Source organism: Cherax quadricarinatus, chromosome 81 (genome assembly GCF_038502225.1).
Source record: "Cherax quadricarinatus isolate ZL_2023a chromosome 81, ASM3850222v1, whole genome shotgun sequence".
NCBI lineage: Eukaryota > Metazoa > Arthropoda > Malacostraca > Decapoda > Parastacidae > Cherax > Cherax quadricarinatus.
The window spans coordinates 2,430,961-2,458,022 of record NC_091372.1 but is presented as its reverse complement, the minus strand read 5'-3'; the positions used below and the strand labels follow the sequence as shown (position 1 = coordinate 2,458,022).

At 40.1% G+C, this 27,062-nt stretch overlaps 1 protein-coding gene across 1 annotated transcript in view; it reads right to left on the bottom strand.

Annotated features, from left to right (window-relative positions):
* The window catches only part of LOC128699781 (KICSTOR complex protein SZT2), an 807,931-nt gene that overhangs the window by 680,913 nt on the left and 99,956 nt on the right, over positions 1-27,062 (bottom strand). The window contains 3 exon segments of the mRNA XM_070102247.1: positions 3,802-3,912; positions 16,287-16,442; positions 18,352-18,601. Coding sequence (XP_069958348.1) covers positions 3,802-3,912; positions 16,287-16,442; positions 18,352-18,601 — 517 coding nt within the window.

Here is a 27,062-nt window from a genome sequence, read left to right as displayed (position 1 = left end):
ACCACTCACCTTTTTTCCCTCATCAATTCTATGATTAATCTCATCCTTCATAAATCCATCCACCAACACGTCAACTCCCAAGTATCTGAAAACATTCACTTCTTCCATACTCCTCCTCCCCAATTTGATATCCAATTTTTCTTTATCTAAATCATTTGATACCCTCATCACCTTACTCTTTTCTATGTTCACTTTCAACTTTCTACCTTTACACACATTCCCAAACTCATCCACTAACCTTTGCAATTTTTCTTTAGAATCTCCCATAAGCACAGTATCATCAGTAAAAAGTAACTGTGTTAATTCCCATTTTGAATTTGATTCCCCATAATTTAATCCCACCCCTCTCCCGAACACCCTAGCATTTACTTCTTTTACAACCCCAGCTATAAATATATTAAACAACCATGATGACATTACACATCCCTGTCTAAGGCCTACTTTTACCGGGAAGTAGTCTCCCTCTCTTCTACACACCCTAACCTGAGCCTCACTATCCTCATAAAAACTCTTTACAGCATTTAGTAACTTACCACCTATTCCATATACTTGCAACATCTGCCACATTGCTCCCCTATCCACGCTATCATATGCCTTTTCTAAATCCATAAACGCAATATAAACTTCCCTACCTTTATCTAAATACTGTTCACATACATGCTTCAATGTAAACACTTGATCTACACATCCCCTACCCACTCTGAAACCTCCTTGCTCATCCACAATCCTACATTCTGTCTTACCTCTAATTCTTTCAATTATAACCCTACCATACACTTTTCCTGGTATACTCAATAAACTTATTCCTCTATAATTTTTACAATCTCTTTTGTCCCCTTTCCCTTTATATAAAGGGACTATACATGCTCTCTGCAAATCCCTAGGTACCTTCCCCTCTTTCATACATTTATTAAACAAAAGTACCAACCACTCCAACACTATATCCCCCCCTGCTTTTAACATTTCTGTCATGATCCCATCAGTTCCAGCTGCTTTACCCCCTTTCATTCTACGTAATGCCTCGCGTACCTCCCCCACACTTACATTCTGCTCTTCTTCACTCCTAAAAGATGGTATACCTCCCTGACCAGTGCATGAAATTACCGCCTCCCTTTCTTCCTCAACATTTAAAAGTTCCTCAAAATATTCTCGCCATCTACCTAATACCTCCCTCTCCCCATCTACTAACTCCCCTACTCTGTTTTTAACTGACAAATCCATACTTTCCCTAGGCTTTCTTAACTTGTTTAACTCACTCCAAATTTTTTTCTTATTTTCATTAAAATTTCTTGACAGTGCCTCTCCCACTCTTTCATCTGCTCTCCTTTTGCACTCTCTCACCACTCTCTTCACCTTTCTTTTACTCTCCATATACTCTGCTCTTCTTATAACACTTCTGCTTTGTAAAAACCTCTCGTAAGCTACCTTTTTCTCTTTTATCACACCCTTTACTTCATCATTCCACCAATCACTCCTCTTTCCTCCTGCCCCCACCCTCCTATAACCACAAACTTCTGCCCCACATTCTAATACTGCATTTTTAAAACTATTCCAACCCTTTTCAACCCCCCCACTACTCATCTTTGCACTAGCCCACCTTTCTGCCAATAGTCGCTTATATCTCGCCCGAACTTCCTCCTCCCTTAGTTTATACACTTTCACCTCCCTCTTACTTGTTGTTGCCACCTTCCTCTTTTCCCATCTACCTCTTACTCTAACTGTAGCTACAACTAAATAATGTATTATTATTATTATTATTATATGCACTATTATTTTTATACATATTATTATTATTACAAGTATTATTATTATTATTTATTAGTACATATGTATTCTTATAATAATTTATATTATTATATTAGGTAGTATATTATATTAGGTAGTATTATTATATGAGGTAGTAGGTTGGTAGACAGCAACCACCCAGGGAAGTACTACCGTCCTGCCAGATGACTGTGAAACAAAAACCTGTAACTGTTTTGCATGATGGTAGGATTGCTGGTTTCTTTTTCTGTCTCATAAACACGCTAAGATAACAGGGATATCTTGCTACTCCTACTTACACTTTGGTCACACTTCACAGACACGCACATGCATATATATATATACATACATCTAGGTTTTTCTCCTTTTTCTAAATAGCTCTTGTTCTTTTTTATTTCTTCTATTGTCCATGGGGAAGTGGAAAAGAATCTTTCCTCCGTAAGCCATGCGTGTCGTATGAGGCGACTAAAATGCCGGGAGCAATGGGCTAGTAACCCCTTCTCCTGTATACATTTACTAAAAAAGAGAAGAAGAAAAGTGCTGTTGGAGTGTGAGCAAAGTAACATTTATGAAGGGATTCAGGGAAACCGGCAGGCCGGACTTGAGTCCTGGAGATGGGAAGTACAGTGCCTGCACTCTGAAGGAGGGGTGTTAATGTTGCAGTTTAAAAACTGTAGTGTAAAGCACCCTTCTGGCAAAACAGTGATGGAGTGAATGATGGTGAAAGTTTTTCTTTTTCGGGCCACCCTGCCTTGGTGGGAATCGGCCAGTGTGATAATAAAAATAATAATAATAATGTATTATTATATAATTATTATATATGTATTATTATTATTATTATTTATTAGTATGTATGTATTCTTAAAATAATACTCTTGCTTACCATTTGGAATTTTTATTCACACAAAGAGAAGCTTTACTGTTATGGAGACTACTGCATTACTGTAATAATTGTATAAATAATGACTGCATATCGGAATGGTCAGTTGTACAGGTATTGTTTACTCTTAAACATCACCAAAGAAGCAAACATTTCTGCTACTTTGATCTCTATTTCAAGGTACTTTTCATTGTGAAACCAATCAAAATTATATCTATTTCTGTTATATATCTTCCATTCTATCAAATGAGACCAAAACAAAGAGAATGCAGTCATAAAAACAATACAAAAATACACCTACCACCAACTTATGACCTGCTCGACTTACGACCACTCGACTTACGACCGTGTTTTTTATGCCAAATTTCTGGGAAATAAACAACTATTTGTGTTGTACACAGTGTTTATCCTAAACCTTACAGTATAAAATACAGTACTAACAACATAAAATATGAAATAGCAAAATAAAACAATAAAATAAAGTCATTACAAAAATGTGATGTTGATATTCAGTAGTAAAGTTCGACTTACGACCATTTTGACTTACGACCGGTTTCTCGGAACCGAACTCGGTCATAAGTTGGATGGTAGGTGTATAATGCTAAGGAGCGGCTAAATGCTAAGAAGTGAACTCCGTTATTTATGGTCTGATTTCTTTCAATTTTGTTGTATGTTAAGAAGCATCTTTCCATCATACATTGCCAGTTTCAATAAGATAGTCCAACAAACAACTGAGATCCAGTTCCCTAGATTAAGAGCAAGAGCCCCTCACCATCATCAAGGAACCTCCCTTGAGGTTGGCTCGCATCTTGAAATTTCGCTCGCATCTGGAAGCAAAAAATCGACCAAGCAACTGCTCGTATCTTGAAAAACTTACACGTTGGGGCACTCGTAAGTAGAGGTTCCACTGTATATACACACCCCTTACTGGTTCTTGTTCTTATTTCCTCTTATCTCCATGGGGAAGTGGAACAGAATTCTTCCTCCATAAGCCATGAGTAGTGTAAGAGGCGACTAACATGCTGGGAGCAAGGGGCTAGTAATCCCTTTTCCTGTATATTTTACTAAAGTTAAAAAAAAAAAAACTTTTGTTTTTCTTTTTGGGCCGCCCTGCTTTGGTGAGATACGGCCAGTTTGTTGAAAGAAGAACAACTTACCTATACAAAAACTTGATATAAGAGTCATTTTCTATTAGTATGAAGTCACACCATTCTGCCAGCAGCGCTGTGAGAGCTGACTCAGCCTGTCGACAATGTACAATTCCATACCTGAAATTGGTGAATTTGTTGATGCTCTCATCTACAAAAGTTTATGTATATTTAGAATTTTATAAACAAAGATGGCAAAAAATATTTTTGTGTGTGAACAGGCAAATATTCTTAGAAAAAACTAAACTCGCATAAACTTACTATTTTTGTCGAAATATCTGTATCACAAAAAAAAAAAAAAAGACTTACTGACCTTCACTATAAAGTAACCACTAAACCCATTCATGTTGTGTGTCTTCAGAGAATACATAACCTCATTAAGATCCTCATTCCCTAATAATTTACTCTAAATTTGTGGCATATAACCTCTAATCTAGTAATCCTTGTATCCTCTATATTAAAAAAAATTGCTTCCCCAGAAATCTCTTGTATTTAAGGAGTCCATGGAGCTTCAATACCATGGCACTAGGATTTATGTATAAAACTCTTCTCTCTACATATTTAAGTTGTATGCTCCTGCTAAGTTTGAATACTGGACTTACCACTTTGCACTCAGACAGAACCCACTGATAACAAAGCTCGACACAAAAATATTGGAAACTTACAAATGGGTAATCACAATAGTAAAAAAAAAATTTTTTAACACACTAGTTATCCCCCACCAAGGAGAGCCACCCAAAAGAGAGGAAACACTTTCACAATCATTCATTAATCACTGTCTTGTCAAAATCATGCTGACATCACAGTTCAGACGACCCTCTGAACTTCAACTTTAGTTACTTATAAGTAGTCATGATGATGTGCAAATTGTAAGTAACCTTGAACTCACATTTAACTATGGAGGCATCCATGATCTATGTCTTGGTTTCATCATTATTTCTTACAGCTGCAAGTCTTCCACTTTAATATATATAACATCATACTATTTCTAAAGACAAACCACTATCAATACTGGTAATACTATCCTCCCTGGTAGGATATTCATATGGAAACCCTTTCATGTTTTCCCATGACCAGGATTATAACTTTATTGATCATGTTAAGGACTGATGTAATTCCTACGAATATTCCTCAGTCAAGACCTTTAATAATGCCACTGAAAGTGATATTTAAAATTATTTAGAACTGCCTGAACAGCCACACAGACATCTTACTCCAAACTCCATTAATCAAACTTAAAGGGAAAACATGCCAAAAGAGACTAGCTTGTTTTGTGCTCAGCAAGAAAGATAATTTACAACATTCCTTTCACTAAGTTTTAACTCGATGCTGCACAAACTGAAGGCCTGTGCTTGGAGATTTGTCTTCTTCTACAACCCCTTTCCTTCTCCCCTATATATACATTAGTTCCCCCATATCCACAGTGAATACATTCCAAGACCTACCGTGGATACCCTAAACCACGAATAGTAACATACCCTACGTCGTTTTTTCATTTACATACGTACGTACTATCATGAAGTTGAATTGATGAATTATGCACATTAAGTTGAGAATTAGCACTTTTTCACTGATGGGAAGCACTTCACAGTTTCTCTTTGGCATTGAAGAACTGCCAACTGCCACCATCACTACTTTTGTGTTTGGGGCAATTATTAAGCAAGATCTGTTGGAGTGTGAGCAGGGTAATATTTAGTGAAGGGATTCAGGGAAACCGGTTATTTTCATATAGTCGGACTTGAGTCCTGGAAATGGGAAGTACAATGCCTGCACTTTAAAGGAGGGGTTCGGGATAGTGGCAGTTTGGAGGGATATGTTGTGTATCTTTATATGTATATGCTTCTAAACTGTTGTATTCTGAGCACCTCTGCAAAAACAGTGACAATGTGTGAGTGTGGTGAAAGTGTTGAATGATGAAAGTATTATCTTTTTGGGGATTTTCTTTCTTTTTTGGGTCACCCTGCCTCGGTGGGAGACGGCCGACTTGTTAAAAAAAAAAAGGGTTATTTTCGAGCTAAGGTAAACTGCAGATACCTGAAACCGCAGAAACCAAATTGGTGAATACAGGGGTTCTTCTGTACACATTGCATCCATGTAATGTATACATCAGCTTTAACAAAGCCCCCGGTGGCAGATATGTAGCATTAATAAATATATCATTAACCCTTTGACTGTTTACGCCGTATATATACGTCTTACGTGCCACTGTTTCTGACGTATTAATACGCATAAATTCTAGCGGCTTCAAATCAAGCGGGAGAAAGCTGGTAGGCCCACATGTGAGAGAATGGGTCTGTGTGGTCAGTGTGCACCAAATAAAAAAAATCCTGCAGCACGCAGTGCGTAATGAGAAAAAAAAAACTGACCATTTTTTTGGATTAAAATGCTGACTTTGGGGTGTATTTTCGTATAGTATTTATCGTTGTATTCTCGTTTTCATGGTCTCAGGTGATTAAATGGAAAACATATTACAGAAATAGAGATGATTTTGATTAGTTTCACAATGAAAACGACCTTGAAATTGAGCTCAAAGTAGCGGAAATGTTCGATTTTTACCAATGTTCAGGAGTAAGCAAATCACATCACATGTCCAATACACGTCAACTGGGGAGTCTAATATTCTTTCACTAGTGCACTGATATTATTTATACCATTTTTACAATAATGCAGTAGTCTGCATTAACAGTAAATTTTGTATTGTTTTGAATGAATAAAAAATCAAAATAGAAAGCAATAGTAACATAAGAGGGGCCTAGAGACGTGACTAATGAACAGAGGATATGTTATTTTAGTGCCAAGAATGTCTACACTGTTTATTCTGGACCCTATTTAGAAATTGGCACCTTTCTTAATTTACGTGAAATTGGCCAAATTGCCAATTTATGACCACTTTATTGGGTAGTTAACCCTTTGACTGTTTCAGGGCCCTCTCTGAAACTGTCATTCTATGTCGCCAAATATTCGAAAAAAAAAAAATTATTTTTTCTTATGAAAATGTTAGGAATATTTTTACTAGTGTTTTAAGCCTAAAAAAAATTTTTGCCATCAGTACTTACCGAGATATAGAGCCGGAAAGTTTGCAGAAATTGACGTGCGTACGGCAACAGCGGCGACTGCCGCCCACCCGGTATTCTTTTATTTACTCTAATTCAAAGGTTTCTTGCATTTTTCAATATTTTTCTTTTCCAGGTAACTTATGTGGCCTGTGAGACCAATGTAAGGTGCATTGTTCAAATATACACTCATTATTTACAACACAATAACAGAACAAACTTTATCACTATTAGTTTGTGTATACACTTTGTTTACACAAACAAACAATACAAAACAATGTTTATTACTAGTGTTCCATAATATATATACATATGTACAGTCACTAAACACGTTCCTAGAACTGCTGCAGCTTGTGGAACTCTTTGAAACATGGGTATATGCAGAGGGGCACTTCACACTCCTCACACATAAAACGAGTGTCTCTGCGTGTTTGTGGGCGTTTTGTGGTATGCATACATACATAACACCTCTTCTGAGGATTTTTCTTGGCAGTAGTAGGAGGCAGTTGTATGGGGTAGTGATCACCAGGCCTCATACGAGATGACGTCTGTGGGCGCTGGTCTATTGCAGGAGTTGCTCCTTGGTACTTAGCAATTATTTGTCTGATTACTGACAGGCAAAATTCACCATATTTTGGTGTTTTGTTGGTCTTCAACTTGTATATGTTATAAGCATTTAGCATAGAGATATCAACAAGATGGAAAAAAAGTTTGATATACCACTTATAACTCTTGCATACACAGTCTGCAAACCCAATCTGCATGTCACATTTGTCTACTAAGCGCATATTGAGGTTGTAGTCCATGACAGCTGCAGGCTTTAGAATGGGTTCATTGGTCTCTCTGTTGTCCCTGCCACTGGGTACCATTTCGTTTGTGTGAACTGATGTCAACAATGTGACATCACGTTTGTCATGCCACCGAAATGCCATGATGTCATTGGCAGCAAAGGCTTGCACCTCACCTCTGCAAGTGCCAGCGTCGAACCTTGGCATATGTTTGCGATTACCACGCACTGTGCCACACACGTCTGTCAAGTTCACTCGCAAGAAATCACTGAGTAAGGGGCTTGTGTACCAGTTATCAGTAAATAACATATGCCCCTTACCAAGATATGGTTCCATCATTGTTCGAACCACATCACCAGAGATACCCAATAACTTCATGGTATCTCTCAAAGTATTACTGCCAGTGTACACAATAATATCTAAAACAAGACCACTTCTGCAATCACACAGTACAAATAGCTTTATACCAAAGCGTTTCCTCTTGCTTGGTATATATTGCTTGAATGAGAGTCTTCCTTTGAATAAAATCAAGGACTCATCAATAACAAGCTTCCTGAAGGGATAAAAATACATGCAGCACTTTTGTTTCAGGTACATAAACACATTTCTTATCTTATATAACCTGTCGCTTCTGTCAGGCCTGGTTTTGTCTGAAAAGTGTAACATACGTAACAGTATCAGGAAACGATTGACATCTATAATGTCACTAAAACCTGGAGTTGAAATCAGGCGATCTGTTGTCCAGTATGTGGTGACAGTGTGCTTATACACATGTGGCATAAGCATTATTGTGGCAAAAAACAGGTACATCTCTGCCACAGTTGTCTCCTTCCACTTGTGTAGCCGTGATTTTGGTGAGAGAATTGTATTTGCCATGGTGTAATCACAGTATGTATTTGTTTCCCTGACAATGATGTCCATCAGGGGTTCATCGAAAAATAACTCAAAGCATTCCAGTTCACTGGCATTGTTCCCAAGTGGACAAGATGGCTTTATTCCACTTTGTGTTTCATCAAAGTCATGGGGACTGGGAACAAACTCGTCACCGTCCTGCCAATCCCAGATGCGGTCTGCTGGTGGGGTCTGGATATTGTACTGTGGTTCTGGCTGTGCAGGTTGTGGTGGTGCAGGTTGTGGCAGTGTGGGGTAGGGTGAGGCTGGTTGGTCTGCTGAGTCAGCCGCGTGGCTAGTAGCGTGGCCAGGTGATGGTGCCACATGGGCCGTGCCACCCTCACTATCACCACCACTGCCTCCTCCCTCACTGTCACCATTCATACCCATAGTTACAATATCGTCATCTTCACTATCAGGTCGTGGTGTAGGGCCACGGGATGTGCTCCCAGAGTTTCTCCTTCCCCTTGGAACAACATATGAAACACTACCAGACCGCATACTACGTCGTACATACTGGCGCTTCACTGGGGAATATTCACTCTCACTGTCACTAGAACTGCTTTCAATGACTTTGAAATCACTATCACTATCACTATCACTATCACTGCTATCATCTGGGTGTTGTACACGACCAAATAGTTTCCTCTTTCGTCCTGGTACAGGCGAACGTGAACGTGAACAAGCCGGCACAGCACCAGAGGTCGAACGTTGTGGGTCATCTGGGTTTTCGTCACTATTTACGTTATCCTGGGCACTTTTTTCGGTAACACTCACTTGAAAACCCTTGAATTCACTGTCACTGACATTTTCATCGCTGTTAGAGCTATCACTTGGGAACAAAAGACCTCCAATCCGCCGAGGAGTGAGGAACTTCTTACCGAGAGGCATGGTGAAAATGGACTGACAACATGGCGTTCCCACAATGCACCGCTGGGTCCCAGATTTTTTTCACAGGGTGCACACCGACCACTGAGACCCATTCTCTCCCGTGTAGGCCTACCAGGCCTTTGGCGCTCGATTTGAAGCCGCTAGAATTTGTGTGTATAAATACGTCAAAAACATTGGCTCGTAAGACGTATTTATACGTCGGAAACAGTCAAAGGGTTAATATCAGTAAATGGGTGGTTTCTTGTACTCAACTGATAGATAAAATGGAGTTCTAAAGAAATACCTATGAGTTTGGTCAACTGGAACAACGGAATTGGCTAAAAACAGGGCTCAAATTCGGCGAAATCGCCGATACGTATATGTCACCGAGACCGCTAACTTTGCGGGAGCGTAATTCCATGAGTTTTCAACCAAATTTCATACTTTTGGTCATTACCATCAGGAAAAGATTCTCTATCATTTCATAAGAAAAAATAATTTTTTTTTCCCCAAAATTTATCGATATAGAATGACAGTTTCAGAAAGGGGCCTGCGACAGTCAAAGGGTTAAGTGGCAAGTGTGTTCATTTACCTAATTATGGCAAGTATTTTTACCAATAATTAGATTTCCAACCTTCAAACTGTAGAGATTTGGCCCTCCGTTTTCTATTAACGGCAATGTTATTCCAACCTACCCTTCAAGTTACAAGGATTAAGTTATAAATCATAGTGTAAATCTCAAGACAGCAGATATAGGATTGAGCCACTTCCTGTCCTATTAAATGATCCACAGGGATTAAGCAGATGGAGGATTAACCCTTTGAGGGTGCGTCCCGTAGCTCTACAGCTTTGAAACCATGGTCCAAGCCGTAGTACTACATCATGAGCTCAGCTCACTCAGATAAGCTGTGCGTGGTAAATTTGGGCCTAGATATCAGAGAATGCATCTATGTGTTGAGTGTGTACCTGGTACACACTTACCACATAGATGCATTCCCTGGTACACTGTACCATATAAAACAAATCCTGCAGCACACAGTGCATAATGAGAAAAAAAACTGCTACTGTGTTTTTGGATTAAAACAGCAACTTTGCAGTGTATTTTCCTATGTTTTTTACAGTTGTATTTGTAGTTTCTTGGTCTCATTTGATAGAACGGAAGACATATTACAGAAATAGAGATGATTTTGATTGGTTTTAGTACTCAAAATAGCTGGAAACTGAGCACGAAGGAGCGGAAATGTTTGATTTTTGCCAATGTTCATGATTTTTGCCAATGTTCAAGAGTAAACAAATCACATCACGCATCAGCTGTTGGGTCTAATGTGCATTTACGAATGCACTGATGTAACTATTACAATATTACATAACAGTAAATCTTGTATATTTTGGTATGAATAAAAATTTTTTGTGAATAAAAAATCAAATGGAATTCATGTGTAAAGCCTGCAAACGTAATTAATTATTTTTTTTTTTATTATCACACTGGCCGATTCCCACCAAGGCAGGGTGGCCCGAAAAAGAAAAACTTTCACCATCATTCACTCCATCACTGTCTTGCCAAAAGGGTGCTTTACACTACAGTTTTTAAACTGCAACATTAACACCCCTCCTTCAGAGTGCAGGCACTGTACTTCCCATCTCCAGGACTCAAGTCCGGCCTGCCGGTTTCCCTGAACCCCTTCATAAATGTTACTTTGCTCACACTCCAACAGCACGTCAAGTATTAAAAACCATTTGTCTCCATTCACTCCTATCAAACACGCTCACGCATGCCTGCTGGAAGTCCAAGCCCCTCGCACACAAAACCTCCTTTACCCCCTCCCTCCAACCTTTAGTGCCAGGAATGTCTGCATTGTTTATTCTGAACCCCATTTTGAAATTGGAATATTTTGAACTAAGTGTGAAATTGGCCAAATTGCCAATTTCTGATCACTTTATTGGGCAATTGAAATAGTTGATTGGGTAGTTTCTTGTGCTCTATCGATAAAATAGAAGTGATACTAGCAAAATAGCTAATAATTTGGTCAACTGGAATAATATAATTGGCCTAAAATAGGAGTCAAAGTGGGCAAAATCTCTGATGCGTAAATATCACTAACACAGCAAAATTTTTTAGTGTAATTTCATCAATTTTCCATCAAATTTCGTACTTTTTATTACCTTCAGAAATAGATTCTCTACCATTTCACAAGAAAACTAAGATTTTTTTTTTTTAAATTCTTGGATCCTGTGGGGAATTTTCAGATTGGGGGTCTGGACCCTCGAACGGTTAAGTGTGCTTACGTTATCATGTTAAATGATCCACACAGATTTAGCAGACAGAATCAAACCTTCAATACTTTTGTGGTGTGAAAGAAACAGGATTAGGCACTATACTCCTTACACCTAAATATGTTCATGAATTTAAAGTTGACAGTTTAAATGCACATGACTTTCTACCATTTATAAATGCTCTTAACTCCATGAAATGTCAAATGTGACATACATGTACTTGTGTCAGAAGCCAGACAGATACAGGAATGGCAGGACTGAAGACAGTAGAGACAAAGTACTAGTATTCTAATGCATGACAGAACTGATGCTGACAAGAAGATATGTCTTCAAGGAGTGAGTAGATTACAACTTTGGGTTTTCCACTAGTAGTCTAAGGACAACACAAAAAAAAATTCAACACCAATCAGTCTATGATGCAACCAACAAAATAAGAAGACTTCCTGGATGCCACTACTGCCAGGATCCTGTTGGGAGGTAAGTGTCACTTGTAGTTTACTCCACCAGATGATGCAAGCATAACAAATGACTAATAGGCTATTGTCACATCCTGTCATTAACCCTGTCAGGGTCAAGACCCCTGATCTCAAACTTGCTCTCAGGGTCAAAGAATTAAAGACAAAAAGAAATATTCTATGAAATGACAGAAAATCTTTTTCCGAAGGAAAGGAAATCAAAAGTATAAAATTTGATGGAAAACTCATGGAATTATGCTCCCTCAAAATTGTTAGGTAAGACACATATGCAACAGTTAGGTATCTTTATTATGAAACGTTTCGCCTACACAGTAGGCTTCTTCAGTCAAGTACAGAAAAGTTGATAGAAGCAGAAGGTACTTGAAGACGATGTAATCAGTCCATCACCCTTAAAGTTTTGAGGTGGTCAGTCCCTCAGTCTGGAGAAGAGCATTGTTCCATAGTATGAAACAATATCATACCTAACTGTTGCATATGTGTCTTACCTAACAACCTGTCGGTATTTTATACCATTTTAATGTTCAATCCCTCAAAATTAGCGGGCTCAGTGATATTTATGCATCAGCAATTTTGCCCACTTTGCAATCACTTTCTGGCTAATTCTATTGTTCCAGTCGACCAAACTCATAGCTATTTTGCTAGTATTCCTTCTATTCTATTGACCGAGTACAAGACACTGCCCATTTACCTATTTCAACTACCTAATAGTGTGATCAGAATTCAGCAATTTGGCCAATTTCACATGAAATTAAAAAATTCCCAATTTAAAAATAGGGTCCAGAATAAACAATGTAGACATTCCTGACATTAACCCCTTGACTGTCGCAATCCCTAATCCAGAGGTGTCTCCTGGTGTCGCAAAATTTCCCCCCCAAAAAAAAAAATAGTTTTTCTTAGGAAATGATAGAGAATATTTTCCCGATTGTAATGACACCAAAAAAACGAAGTTTGATGGAAAACTGACGGAATTACGCTCTCGCGAAGTTAGCGATTTCGACGATATTTACAAATCGGCGATTTCGCCCACTTTGAGCCTTATTTTTGGCTAATTCCATTGTTCCAGTTGACCAAACTCACAGCTATTTCTTTAAAACTCTGTTTTTCCTATCGATTGAATACAAGAAACTGCCTATTTACCTATTTCAACTACCCAATAACGTGGTCAGAATTTTGCAATTTGGCCAATTTCACGAAAATTAAAAAATATGACAATTTCAAAATAAGGTCCAGAATGAACAATGCAGACATTCCTGCTCTAAAATAACATTTTCTTTGTTCATCAATCACATCTCCAGGCCCCTCAGATATTACTCTTGCTTTCTATTTTGAATTTTTATTCAAACAAAAAATAGAAGATTTACTGTTATGCAGACTACTGCAATATTGTAATAATTGTATAAATAATGTCAACTCATTCATGACTGCTTATTAGAATGGCTAGTTGGACATTTATTGGACAATGACATCATTTGTTTACTTTTGAACATCGGCAAGTATCAAACATTTCCCCTACTTTGAGCTCCATTTCAAGGTTCTTTTCATAGTAAAATCAATCAAAATCACCTCTATTTCTATAATATGTTTTCCCTTCTATCAAATGTGACCAAGAAAACGAGAATACAACCACAAATACTATAGGAAAATAGACCACAAAGTCGGCATTTTAATTAAAAAAAGACGGTCAGAGTTTTTTTTTTCTCATTATGCACTGCGTGCTGCAGGATTTTTTTTATATGGTGCACACTGACCACACAGACCCATTCTCTCACATGTGGGCCTACCAGCTTTCTCCTGCTTGATTTGAAGCCACTAGAATTTATGAGTATATATACGTCAAACACGGTACCTCGTAAGACATATATATACGGCCGAAACAGTCAAAGGGTTAAATAAACATTTCCTTTGTTCCTTAGCCACGTCTCCAGGCCCTTCTTATATTACACTTGCTTTCCATTTTGAATTTTTATTTACACAAACAATAGAAGATTTACTGTTATACAGACTACTGCATTATTGTAATACATAATTGTATAAATAATGTCAGTGTATTCCTAAATGTGTATTAGACTGGGAGGTTGGACACATATTGAACAAAAAATGAACATTTCTGTTATTTTAAGCTCGATTTCAAGCTACTTTCACTCAGGAAATACTGAAAATCATCTATTTCTGTAATATATCTTCCATTCTATAAAATAAGACCAAGAAACTGAGAATATAACCATAAATACCACATGAAAATACAGTGAACCCAGACCTACGATAATAATCCATTCCTGAGAGCCCATCGTAAGACGAAATGATCGTAGGCTTAATTAATTTTTCCCATAAAAAATGATGGAAATCAAATTAATCCGTTCAAGACACCCAAAAGTACGAAAAAAAAATTTTACCACATGAAATATACATTTCCCTACACACAAAAAGAAGGATATATGCACAATAGTAGAGTAGTACATGCACAATATATATTGTACATGTACTACTCTACTAAATGAAGAATAAATGACACTTACCTTTATTGAAGATGTAGCAATGACTGATATGACACTGTTTGTGTCCTAGGAGTGCCTTTTCCTCCTGAGTAATGTAGGTCCTGTTTGGCATTTTCTTCCAGAACAGGCCTTATCACACTGTGTATCCCACTACCATTCTTAAATCTCTCAAACCAACCTTTGCTGGCCTTAAATTCACCAATATGAGCACTAGTTCCAGGCATTTTTTCCTGTTCACCTGGATGTTAGTCGACTGGTGTGGGTCGCATCCTGGGCGACAAGATTAAGGACCCCAATGGAAATAAGTTAGACAGTCCTCGATGACACACTGACTTTTTTGGGTTATCCTGGGTGGCTAACACTCTGGGGTTAATTGTTTCTAGGTATTCTCGATAAGCCACACCAACAACAGTCTCTCCACATCTTCGAGTAGTACAGCTGACAGTGGTGCAGCAGCAGCTGACCATGATGCAGCAGCAGCTGACTGTGGTACAATAGTATTTCGATAGTATTTTTCACCCTTTTTACCACAGGGTTGGCACTAGAAGCTTTCTTTGGGCCCTTGGTGGCTTATTTAGCAGTTAGAAGCACTAAAAACACTGGAATAACACAAAATGTTTTGAATGTATGCGTGGGAGCGACCGCTCTGGCTTGTTAACATTGGCATACTAACTGAAGTTAGGCCAGCTGAGGCACACTCAGGCAGACAGACACGTGGACACGTATGGGACGAATGCCGTAGGTCGAGTTTTTCACCATACGTCGGCATCAAATTTTTACGCTGAAATGCATAGTAGGTCAGTTTTTACGAAGATTGGGAATATCGTACGTCGGGGGTCCACTGTACACGGCAAAATCGCAATTTTAAACCAAAAACCTGGGCGCCATTTTTTTTCCCCTCATGCACTGCGTGCTGTAGGATTTTTTTATATGGTGCACACTTACCGCACAGACCCATTCTCACAGCTTATCTGAGTGAGCTGAGCTCATCATGTAGTACTACAGCACAGTCAGCAAAACAGTTAAACTAAGTAAACTTTGAAATAAAGATTCAGGGAAACCGGTTAGCCGGTCTTGAGTCCTGGTGGTGGGAAGTACAATGCCTGTACTTTAATGGAGGGGTTTGGGATATTGGCTGTTTGAAGTGACATCTAAAGTGTTGTATTTGAATGCCTCTTCAAGGCGTGATGTTTGTGAATTATGGTAAAAGTGTATCTTTTGTTTTTGGTCACCCTGCCTCAGTGGGAGATGGCCAGTGCGTTGAAATGGAAAAAAAAAAAAAATTATTTAAATCGGATGTAAAAAAAAAAAAAAGTTAAAAAATAGTTTTGGAGATTGAAAGTAGAATGCATCAACTCTGAAGAATGAGGGAAACTGTTTCAGTTCAAAGGGTAATTTGAACTGTTTCTCTCCATACACTTCTGACAAGAAAGCTACTGGATGAGTGATGGTGGATGTGCTTCCTTTGTTACACACAAATTACATAAGCAATAAAACTTACAGGATAATCACATGCAAAAAAACTATGCATTTCATTGATAAGTATTAATGTTTTTGAAATATTAAAACACAAAAAATTAAAGTATAAGTGTTTGATATAAAAACCTATATTAATCTATTAAGTATGTTTAATAATATATTACAGACCTTCCACTTGTGTTTGTAACATGGAGGTTCTTGGGAAGTGGATGATCGTGCTCTAATATGATGCCAATACGATGTGTGTGCATCCACTTCTGCCAGATATTGGTATCCAACATACACACTGGCTTCCAGAAGGTCGTGAATTGTGGGAACTGGTCACTGGAGAGCAAAAATTTTATGCAATTATAATAATTCAAAGATAAAAGATTATAATATTAATGCCACAAAATTATACAGGGTTAGAGTTATGAAAAATATTATGCCTGTGTGACTCTCTTAGCAAGGTTAGTGGTTTAGACAAAATTAAACTTAAGAAATGCAATACAGTAATAAAACACACACAGTACAAGTTTAAAGCAACATTTTTTTTTTTTAACACATCAGCCATTTCCCACCAAGGCAGGGAGACCCAAACAAGAAGAAACACTTTTAGCATTACTCACTCCATCACAAGAAATATCTCCTAACATTCTGATATGATATGAGAAAAATGATTTTATTTCAGTTTTAAATGAAGATAAATAGTCGTGAAATTAAAAGAAGGAAATTGAAAGTGAACAAAGGAAAGAGCAAGGGGATGAGGGTAACAAACAAGTTAGGTAATGAAAGATTAGATACCAGATTGGAGAGAGGGAATATGGAGGAAGTGAATGTGTTCAGATATTTGGGAGTTTATTTGTTGGCAGATGAGTCTATGAAAGACGAGATGAACCATAGAATGATGGTAAAAAATATGAGTGGTGCACTGAGGAATCAGTGGAGACAAAAAACGTTATCCATGGAAGCAAAATGGATATGAAACATGGGTGGTGAATGTTGCAGCAAGGAGGAGGTTGGAGGCAGTGATGTCATGTCTGAGGGCAATGTGTGGTGTGAATATTATGCAAAGAATTGGTTGGTTGGAGATTAGGAGACGTGTAATTACTAAAAGTATTATTCAGAGGGATAAGGAAGGGATACTGATGTGGTTTGGTCATATAGAGAGAAACTGTGGCAAAATAGGATGACTTAGAGGGTGTATAAATCTGTGATGGAGGGAAGGCAGGGTAGTGGTTGTCCTAGGAAAGGATTTGGGGAAAGGGGAGGTACAGGATGTTCTGTGTGCAAGGGGCTTGGATGCCTAGCAGGTATTTGTGAACATGTTAGATAGGAGTGGAGGCAAATGGTTTTTGAAACCTGATGAGCTGCTGGAATGAGAGCAAGGTAACATTTTGTGAAGGGATTCACGAAAACCAGATAGCCACATTTGAGTCCTGCTGAAGGAGAGGTGGGGATACTTGCAGTGTGAAGGGACACCTGAACTATTGTACCTATGTGCCTTTAGCAAGAGAGTAGTAAGTGTGAATGATGGTGAAAGTGTTTCTTTTTCGGGTCACCCTGCCAGTGGGAGACAGCCAGTGTGTTTAAAGAAAAAAGTTATGAATATGTTATAATAAAAGTAACACTAAATGTATAATAAACAACACAAGGTTAAAAATTCATTTGAATAAATTGCTTTCACAGGAGCCAATGTAAATCAATTAACTGTCCGTACCCTCTTCATCATGCTCTATCTATACTATTCTCACTATGCTTCTTATTAATCCATGCATGAGACAGAGAAAAAAATGATGAGAAATGAGGCTCCTCCATGAGTCAACTTAATAAAATGAAGATGAATCATGCACGTAATCTAGCATGTTTAAATCAATTACGTGTACTATATTCAGTGATACCTCTTATTTTAAAAGACAGAGATACTTTCATTGAAAAAATCCTATTTACCTACTTCCTTATTTATTGTGGTTTTTTACTGTTTTGTTCATTACTTTTACAATTTTCTATACTGTATCAAATACACATGCATGTAAATGGACTAGGATTTTTAGACTACGTATACCTTTGAAATACAGTAACATTAAAACAAACCATGGAACCAATGGAGTTTCAATCCATGGTGACTGAGTCAAAGAACTCTAGGCCAGTGCATAAACCACTGGTTCAATCCCCACCCATTCCATGGTTTGTTTGGAATTGTTTTATTTCAATTTTGTAAGGAATATAGTAACATTATTTATGTATTTTTTACCTAGTAGCATCAGATATGGAATTGATTTGTCCAGAATTGCGATAGAAGACAGGATGGCCTCTCTTGATGCAGTCGGGTATGGTAAAGTATGCAGGATTAGATGCAAAGGACTGAAGTCCAACTAAAAGCATATCAGTGTCACGAAGGTGTTGAAGTGTGCTCCAATACTTGGCTACCATGCTCTGACGATATTTGGAGCGGAAATGACGATGCACATCACTCGTCACATCGTTGAGAAACTCATAGGTTGCTGAAAAATGCATGAAAATTGTGGCTTTTTCCTCATGGAAGTAACAATCTAAACACAAAAGCCCTCTCAATACACCAAGGAAAAAACATTAGGGATTATTTGAACACAGAATTCAAAAAAAGAATTACAGTGAAGCCTCTAACTAATGGGGGGAGAGGGTGTACTTTATTACCAACTGTCTCCATATTCTGAATTATAAAATTTATTTTTCATGATCTTAACATTAACAAATTTCAGGATCAGCAGACTTGGTCCACTGATTGGACACTAAAAACATTGCAGCCTGTAAAACAGCACTGAAGAGTACTATATAAGAATTGTTAGGAAAAAATTAAGTTGAAAGTACAGTGGTAGTCATGCACAGTAGAGGACAGTATGTATTCTAAGTTTATGTAATTTTACTGAACTTTTGTGGTGGAAAGATGAGTTGTAAAGTGCCTTGACTATTAGTAATGACTCAGAATAACTTAATTCTAAGGCAGAGGGGCTGAAAAGTTCCACTAGTGAAATTATAGATGACTGGCACCTAAACTGAACTTAAGAGCATAGTCTAAGTTTGTCATTGCTTCTACAGATATCAGACACTGTTTCTTAACACCATAATACTCACATACCCATGCTACTGAAGCATTTAACTCAACCTTCCTTGTTAGTTCAAGTTTCTGCTTAATACAGAGACACCACATTTTTCCTCTTGGCACCATCACTTGCTTTACAAGCCACTTTGAATTGCACTCTACATAATATGTTACTAAAGTCACACAAAACATCAAGTCAAAGAAAAAACTGGAGACTGAATGACAAGTGCATCAGTGAGGGAACACAGACAAACTTACACGGGAGGTCCACGGGTCTGGCAACAATGAAAACAGGTCCCGGATGAGGACACTGACACAAACCAAACACTGCAATCATCAGACATGGCTTGTTGATTCAGAAGACTACCTGACACTATCTATATCACTATGGACAAAATCTGAAATCTGTGGATTTTTCCCATTTTATCTGATGATTCTAACTTTCATTGGGCCATTTCTTGTGGCCATAATTTTAAAAATCTATTAAATGGGGGTCTGTTAATTAGAAATTTTACTGCAAGCACATGCCACGGAACCTGTAAATCTATAATGTAAGAAAATTTTAGAGTACAGCATATAAATGAATAAGTGTAAATGTCTGTCTAGCATAGGCTACTAGGCCTACTGAAGTGCCTCCTCTGTTCTTATAAATATGCAGAGTTGTGTGAAAATATTTCAAAATGGAGTAAGAGTTAGTTAAGGTGGCTGTGAAGTAAAATTGGATTAGTGAGATAATGAAAGTTGGAGCACAAGTTTACAGATTATACAGGTTTGTTCAGTCAAAATTTGAAATAAGTGAACCAGTGAACTAAGTGAACTAGTGAACTTCTCTGAGAACAGAGGAAAGAAGATGAAGGATGTCAGTCCCTCCAGGGAGGTTCCTTGATGCTGGTGAGGGGCTCTTGATCCAGGGAAATAGAACTGTCCTACTTTTTTTATCCAACCGGAGTGTTTCCCATTCCTCCCAGGTGCGGTATGACCCCTACTGGTTTAGTGCTTCCCAATGACTGTAATAACTGAAGGATGTCAAGAATGATTAACAACAGGACTGTAGTCATTGTGTATGATGTTTTTAAACTTTTCAGTCTTATAACAACATTACCCTAGACCCAGGGTTTCTTAACCTTTTTACAATTACAGATCCCCAGTGGACTGCCCAATATGTGCCCATGCCACTGTGGAAATCATTATCATCACCAGTCCTATTAGGTACCAGTATGACTTCAAAAGATGTCAACAGCTTGGTTTTATGTTATATTTGTTTGGCTGTTTTAGGGGGGAGGGGGGCATGGTTAACCCTTTCACGGTGCGTCCCGTAGATCTACGGCTTTGAAGCCAGGGTCCAAGTCGTAGATCTATGCCATGAGCTCAGCTCACTCAGATAAGCTGAGAGTGGCAAACTTGGGCCTAGATATGAGAGAATACATCTATGTGGTAAGTGTGCACCACAAAAAACAAATTCTGCAGCACGTAATGCATAATCAGAGAAAAAACTGCAATCGTAATTTTGGATCAAAACAGTGAATTTGCAGTGTTTTTTCATGTGTTTTTTAATAGTTGTATTCGCTATTTCTTGGTCTCATTTGATAGAATGGAAGATATATTACAGAAACAGAGATGATTTTGATTGGTTTTAGTACTGGAAATAGCTTGGAACTGAGCTCAAAGTAGTGGAAATGCTCAATTTTTGTCAATGTTCAAGAGTAAACAAATGATGTCATGAGTCTAATACTCATCAATTGGTGGATCTAATGTTCATTCACGAATGTGCTGATATTATCTATACAATTATTACAATATTGCATAACAGTAAATTTCCCATTTTTTGGTGTGAATAAAAAATTATGTGAATAAAAAATCAAAATGAAATTCATTTGTAAAGCCTAAAAACATAACTAATGAACAGAGAAAATGTTAGTTTAGTGCCAGGAATGCCTGCATTGTTTATTCCAGACCCTATTTTGAATTTTGTGTTAAATTGGACAAATAACCAATTTCCGATCACTTTATTGGGTACTTGAAACAGTTGACTGGGCGATTTGTGCTCAATCAATAAAATACTAGTGAAATAGTTAAGAATTTGGTCAACTGGAATAATGTAATTGGCCTAAAATGGGAGTCAAAGTCGGCAAAATCGCCAATACACAAATATTGCTGATGCAGCAAAATTCGGGAGAGCATAATTTCATCAATTTTTAATCAATTTCATACTTTTTGTTTTATTACCTTCAGAAAGAGATTCTCTACATTTCATAAGAAAAATAATTTTTTTTTTTTTTTTGTAAATTCTTGGACCCTGGCCGTCACTCTTGAGATTTGGCCTCTGGATCCTCAAAGGGTTAATGAACAGAACCCTATTTTTCCTATATGTTCTTCATTTCTACTTACACTAATTTTTTATTTCAAACCATTTTTGGGAATGCAAGTACCATGTTAACCAGCAGTCAACCTTATTAGCATTTTTTGACCGGGTTCTTAAATGGGGGTACGGGACTCAATCTCAGAACAATTTTAATAAATAATTGTTGTTAGATTAGAATAAGCTTACAATTAAGAATCCAGTGAAGAAATAATAAGGTTGACCGCAGGATAACATGATAGTTAAGTTCCTGAAAATGGTATGATCTTGAGATAGTGAGGGAATGTGGACATGGGGAAATGGTGTAGGTTTACGTATGAGACAGTAAGACGAAACTGTATGCATGGAGGCTGCTGGTTGTGTGGGTGGAAGCTGCTGGTTGTGTGGGTGGAGGCTGCTGGTTTTGTGGGTGGAGAATGCTGGTTGTGTGGGTGGAAGCTGCTGGTTGTGTGGGTGGAGACTGCTGGTTTTGTGGGTGGAGAATGCTGGTTGTGTGGGTGGAAGCTGCTGGTTGTGTGGGTGGAGGCTGCTGGTTGTGTGGATAGAGGTGGCTGGTTGTGTGTGGAGGCTGCTGGTTGTGTGAATAAAGGCTGCTGGTTGTGTGTGTGGAGGCTGCTGGTTGTGTGGGTGGAGGCTGCTGGTTGTGTGGGTGGAAGCTGCTGGTTGTGTGGGTGGAGGCTGCTGGTTTTGTGGGTGGAGAATGCTGGTTGTGTGGGTGGAGAATGCTGGTTGTGTGGGTGGAAGCTGCTGGTTGTGTGGGTGGAGGCTGCTGGTTGTGTGGGTGGAGGCTGCTGGTTGTGTGGATAGAGGTGGCTGGTTGTGTGTGGAGGCTGCTGGTTGTGTGAATAAAGGCTGCTGGTTGTGTGTGTGGAGGCTGCTGGTTGTGTGGGTGGAGGCTGCTGGTTGTGTGGGTGGAAGCTGCTGGTTGTGTGGGTGGAAGCTGCTGGTTGTGTGGGTGGAGGCTGCTGGTTGTGTGGGTGGAAGCTGCTGGTTGTGTGTGGAGGCTGCTGACTGTGTGGGTGGAAGCTGCTGGTTGTGTGGGTGGAAGCTGCTGGTTGTGTGGGTGGAGGCTGCTGGTTGTGTGGGTGGAGGCTGCTGGTAGTGTGGGTGGAGGCTACTGGTAGTGTGGGTAGAGGCTGCTGGTTGTGTGGGTGGAGGCTGCTGGTTGTGTGGGTGGAGGCTGCTGGTTTTGTGGGTGGATAAGAGATAAGATAAGATTTTGTTCGGATTTTTAACCCCGGAGGGTTAGCCACCCAGGATAACCCAAGAAAGTCAGTGCGTCATCGAGGATTGTCTATCTCATTTCCATTGGGGTCCTTAATCTTGTCCCCCAGAGTGCGACCCACATCAGTAGACTAACATCCAGGTACCTATTTGCTGCTAGGTGAACAGGACAACAGGTGTAAGGAAACGTGTCGAAATATTTCCACCCGCCGGGAATCGAACCCGGGCCCTCCGTGTGTGAAGCGGGAGCTTTAGCCACCAGGCTGCTGGTTGTGTGGGTGGAGGCTGCTGGTTGTGTGGGTGGAGGCTGCTGGTTTTGTGGGTGGAGGCTGTTGGTTGTGTGGGTGGAGGCTGCTGGTTGTGAGGGTGGAGGCTGCTGGTTGTGTGGGTGGAGGCTGCTGGTTGTGTGGGTGGAGGCTGCTGGTTGTGTGGATAGAGGTGGCTGGTTGTGTGGAGGCTGCTGGTTTTGTGAATAAAGACTGCTGGTTGCATGTGTGGAGGCTGCCGGTTGTGTGGGTGGAAGCTGCTGGTTGTGTGGGTGGAGGCTGCTGGTTGTGTGGGTGGAAGCTGCTGGTTGTGTGGGTGGAAGCTGCTGGTTGTGTGTGTGGAGGCTGCTCGTTGTGTGGGTGGAGGCTGCTGGTTGTGTGGATAGAGGTGGCTGGTTGTGTGTGGAGGCTGCTGGTTGTGTGAATGAAGGCTGCTGGTTGTGTGTGTGAAGGCTGCTGGTTGTGTGGGTAGAGGCTGCTGGTTTTGTGGGTGGAGAATGCTGGTTGTGTGGGTGGAAGCTGCTGGCTGTGTGGGTGGAGGCTGCTGGTTGTGTGGGTGGAGGCTGCTGGTTGTGTGGGTGGAGGCTGCTGGTTGTGTGGATAGAGGTGGCTGGTTGTGTGTGTGGAGGCTGCTGGTTGTGTGGGTGGAAGCTGCTGGTTGTGTGGGTGGAGGCTGCTAGTTGTGTGGGTGGAAGCTGCTGGTTGTGTGGGTGGAAGCTGCTGGTTGTGTGGGTGGAGGCTGCTGGTTGTGTGGGTGGAAGCTGCTGGTTGTGTGGGTGGAACCTGCTGGTTGTGTGGGTGGAGGCTGCTGGTTGTGTGGGTGGAGGCTGCTGGTTGTGTGGATAGAGGTGGCTGGTTGTGTGTGGAGGCTGTGGTTGTGTGAATAAAGGCTGCTGGTTGTGTGTGTGGAGGCTGCTGGTTGTGTGGGTGGAGGCTGCTGGTTGTGTGTGTGGAGGCTGCTTGTTGCATAGGTGGAGGCTGCTGGCTGTGCGGGTGGAGGCTGCTGATTGTGTGGGTGCTGGTTGCATGGGTGGAAGCCTCTGATTGTGTGAGTGGCAGCTGCTGGTTGCATGGGTGGAGGCTGCTGGTTGTGTGGGTGGAGGCTGCTGGATGTGTGGGTGGAGGCTACTGGTTGTGTGGGTGGAGGCTGCTGGTTGTGTGGGCAGAGGCTGCTAGATGTGTGGGTGGAGGCTGCTGGTTGTGTGGGTGGAGGCTGCTTGTTGCATAGGTGGAGGCTGCTGGCTGTGTGGGTGGAGGCTGCTGATTGTGTGGGTGCTGGTTGCATGGGTGGAAGCTTCTGATTGTGTGAGTGGCAGCTGCTGGTTGCATGGGTGGAGGCTGCTGGATGTGTGGGTGGAGGCTGCTGGTTGTGTGGGTGGAGGCTGCTGGTTGTGTGGGTGGAGGCTGCTGGTTGTGTGGGCAGAGGCTGCTGGATGTGTGGGTGGAGGCTGCTGGCTGTGTGAGTGGCAGATGTTGGTTGCATGGGTGGAAGCTGCTGGTTGCATGGGTGGAGGCTGCTGGTAGTATGGGTGGAGGCTGCTGGTTGTGTGGGTGGAGGCTGCTGGTTGTGTGGGTGGAGGCTATTGGTTGTGTGGAAATATATACAGTGGACCCCCGCATAACGATTTTAACCCTTTCAGGGTCCAAGGCCCAAATCTGGAGTCACGCACCAGTGTCCAAGAATTTTCAAAAAAAAAATTTGTTATTTTTTCTTATGAAATCGTAGAGAATCTTTTTGTGAAGGTAATAAAACAAAAAGTACGAAATTTGGTGGAAAATTGACGAAATTATGCTCTCGCGAATTTTGATGTGTCAGCCATATTTACGAATCGGCGATTTTGCCGACTTTGACTCCCATTTTAGGCCAATTACATTATTCCAATCAACCAAATTCTTAGCTATTTCACTAGTACTACTTCTATTCTATCGATTGAGCACAAGAAATCGCCAAGTCAACTGTTTCAACTACAAAATAAAGTGATCGGAAATTGTTAATTTGGCCAATTTAACACAAAGTTCAAAATATTCCAATTTCAAAATAGGGTCCAGAATAAACAATGTAGGCATTCCTGGCACTAAACTAACATTTCCTCTGTTCATTAGTCATGTTTTGAGGCTTTACAAATAAATTCCATTTTGATTTTTTATTCACATAATGAATTTTTATTCACACCAAAAAATAGAAGATTTACTGCTATGCAATACTGTAATAATTGCATAAATATCATCACCATATTTGTGAATGTATATTAGACCCACCAGCTGACGTGTATTAGACGTGTGAGGTCGCTTGTTTACTCTTGAATATCGGCAAAAATTTAACATTTCCGCTACTTTGAGCTCAGTTTCAAGCCATTTCCAGTGCTAAAACCAATCAAAATCATCTCTATTTCTGTAATATGTCTTCCATTCTATCAAATGAGACCAAGAAATCGCAAATACAACTATAAAAAACATACGAAAAAACACTGCAAAGTTGCTGTTTTAATCAAAAAATCATGATTTCAGTTTTTTTCTCTCATTATACACAGTGTGCTGCAGGATCTGTTTTATGTGGTGCACACATACCACATAGATGTATTCTCTCATATCTAGGCCCAAATGTACCACTCACAGTTTATCAGAGTGAGCTGAGCTCATGGCGTAGATCTACGGTTTGGACACTCACCATAAAGCCGTAGATCTACGGGACGGACCCTGAAAGGGTTAATCCGTGCAAGAGGGGTAATTGTTATGCGAAATAATCGGTATGTGAATGAATTTTCCCCATAAGAAATAATGGAAATCAAATTAATCCGTGCAAGACACCCAAAAGTATGAAAAAAAAATTTTTACCACATGAAATATACATTTTCCCACACACAAAGAGAAGGATACATGCACAATAGTAGAGTAGTACATGCACAGTATATATTGTGCATGTACTAGTCTACTAAATGAAGAATAAATGACACTTACCTTTATTGAAGATGCAGCAATGACTGATGAGACACTGTGTCCTGGGAGTGCCTTTTCCTCCTGAGTACTGTAGGTCCTGTTTGGCATTTTCTTCCAGAACAGGCCTTATCACACTGTGTATGCCACTACGATTCTTAAATCTCTCAAACCAACCTTTGCTGGCTTTAAATTCACCAATATGAGCACTAGTTCCAGGCATTTTTCCCTGTTCACCTGGGTGTTAGTCGACTTGTGTGGGTTGCATCCTGGGAGACAAGATTAAGGACCCCAATGGAAATAAGTTAGTCTTCGATGACACTGACTTTTTTGGGTTATCCTGGGTGGCAAATCCTCTGGGGTTAATTGTTTCTTGGTATTCTCAATAAGCCACACCAACAACAGTGCTACAGCAGCAGCAGCAGCTGACGGTGGTACAGCAGCAACAGACGATGCTACAGCAGCAGCAGACGATGCTACAGCAGCAGCAGACGATGCTACAGCAGCAGCAGACGATGCTACAGCAGCAGCAGCAGCTGTACCACCAATAGTAGCGATGGTTGATTGGGGTTTATTATACAACCTGGCCAGCTCGGAGACACGCACTCCACTTTCATACTTATCAATGATCTTTTTCTTCATCTCTATTGTAATTCTCACCCTTATTGCTGTAGGGTTGGCACTAGAAGCTTTCTTGGGGTCCATGGTCACTTATTTTCCAGAAAAAGCACCGAAAACACTGTAATAATACGAAATATTCCGATTGTATGCTTGGATGTTACCGCGGAGGCTGGCTGGTAAACAATGCCACCGGCGGAACATGTGAGCGTGGCTCAGGCCGCACATTGGACGCGTCTCGGACGAAAATCGGTGAGCGGGTTTTTAAGCGGTATGTGAGGCAAAATTTTTGCGATTAAAGCAAGCGGTATGCGGATTAATCGCTATGTGATGCCATCGGTATGCGGGGGTCCACTGTACATATATTTGTCGTCCTTTTCATGTCCAGTGGCAGCTCGTCCATAGGCGCTGCAGAGCTGCGGTCCCCCGAATGCTCACTGCCAGATGTATGACTTCATCAGCCTTATGCTAAAATAATTTGC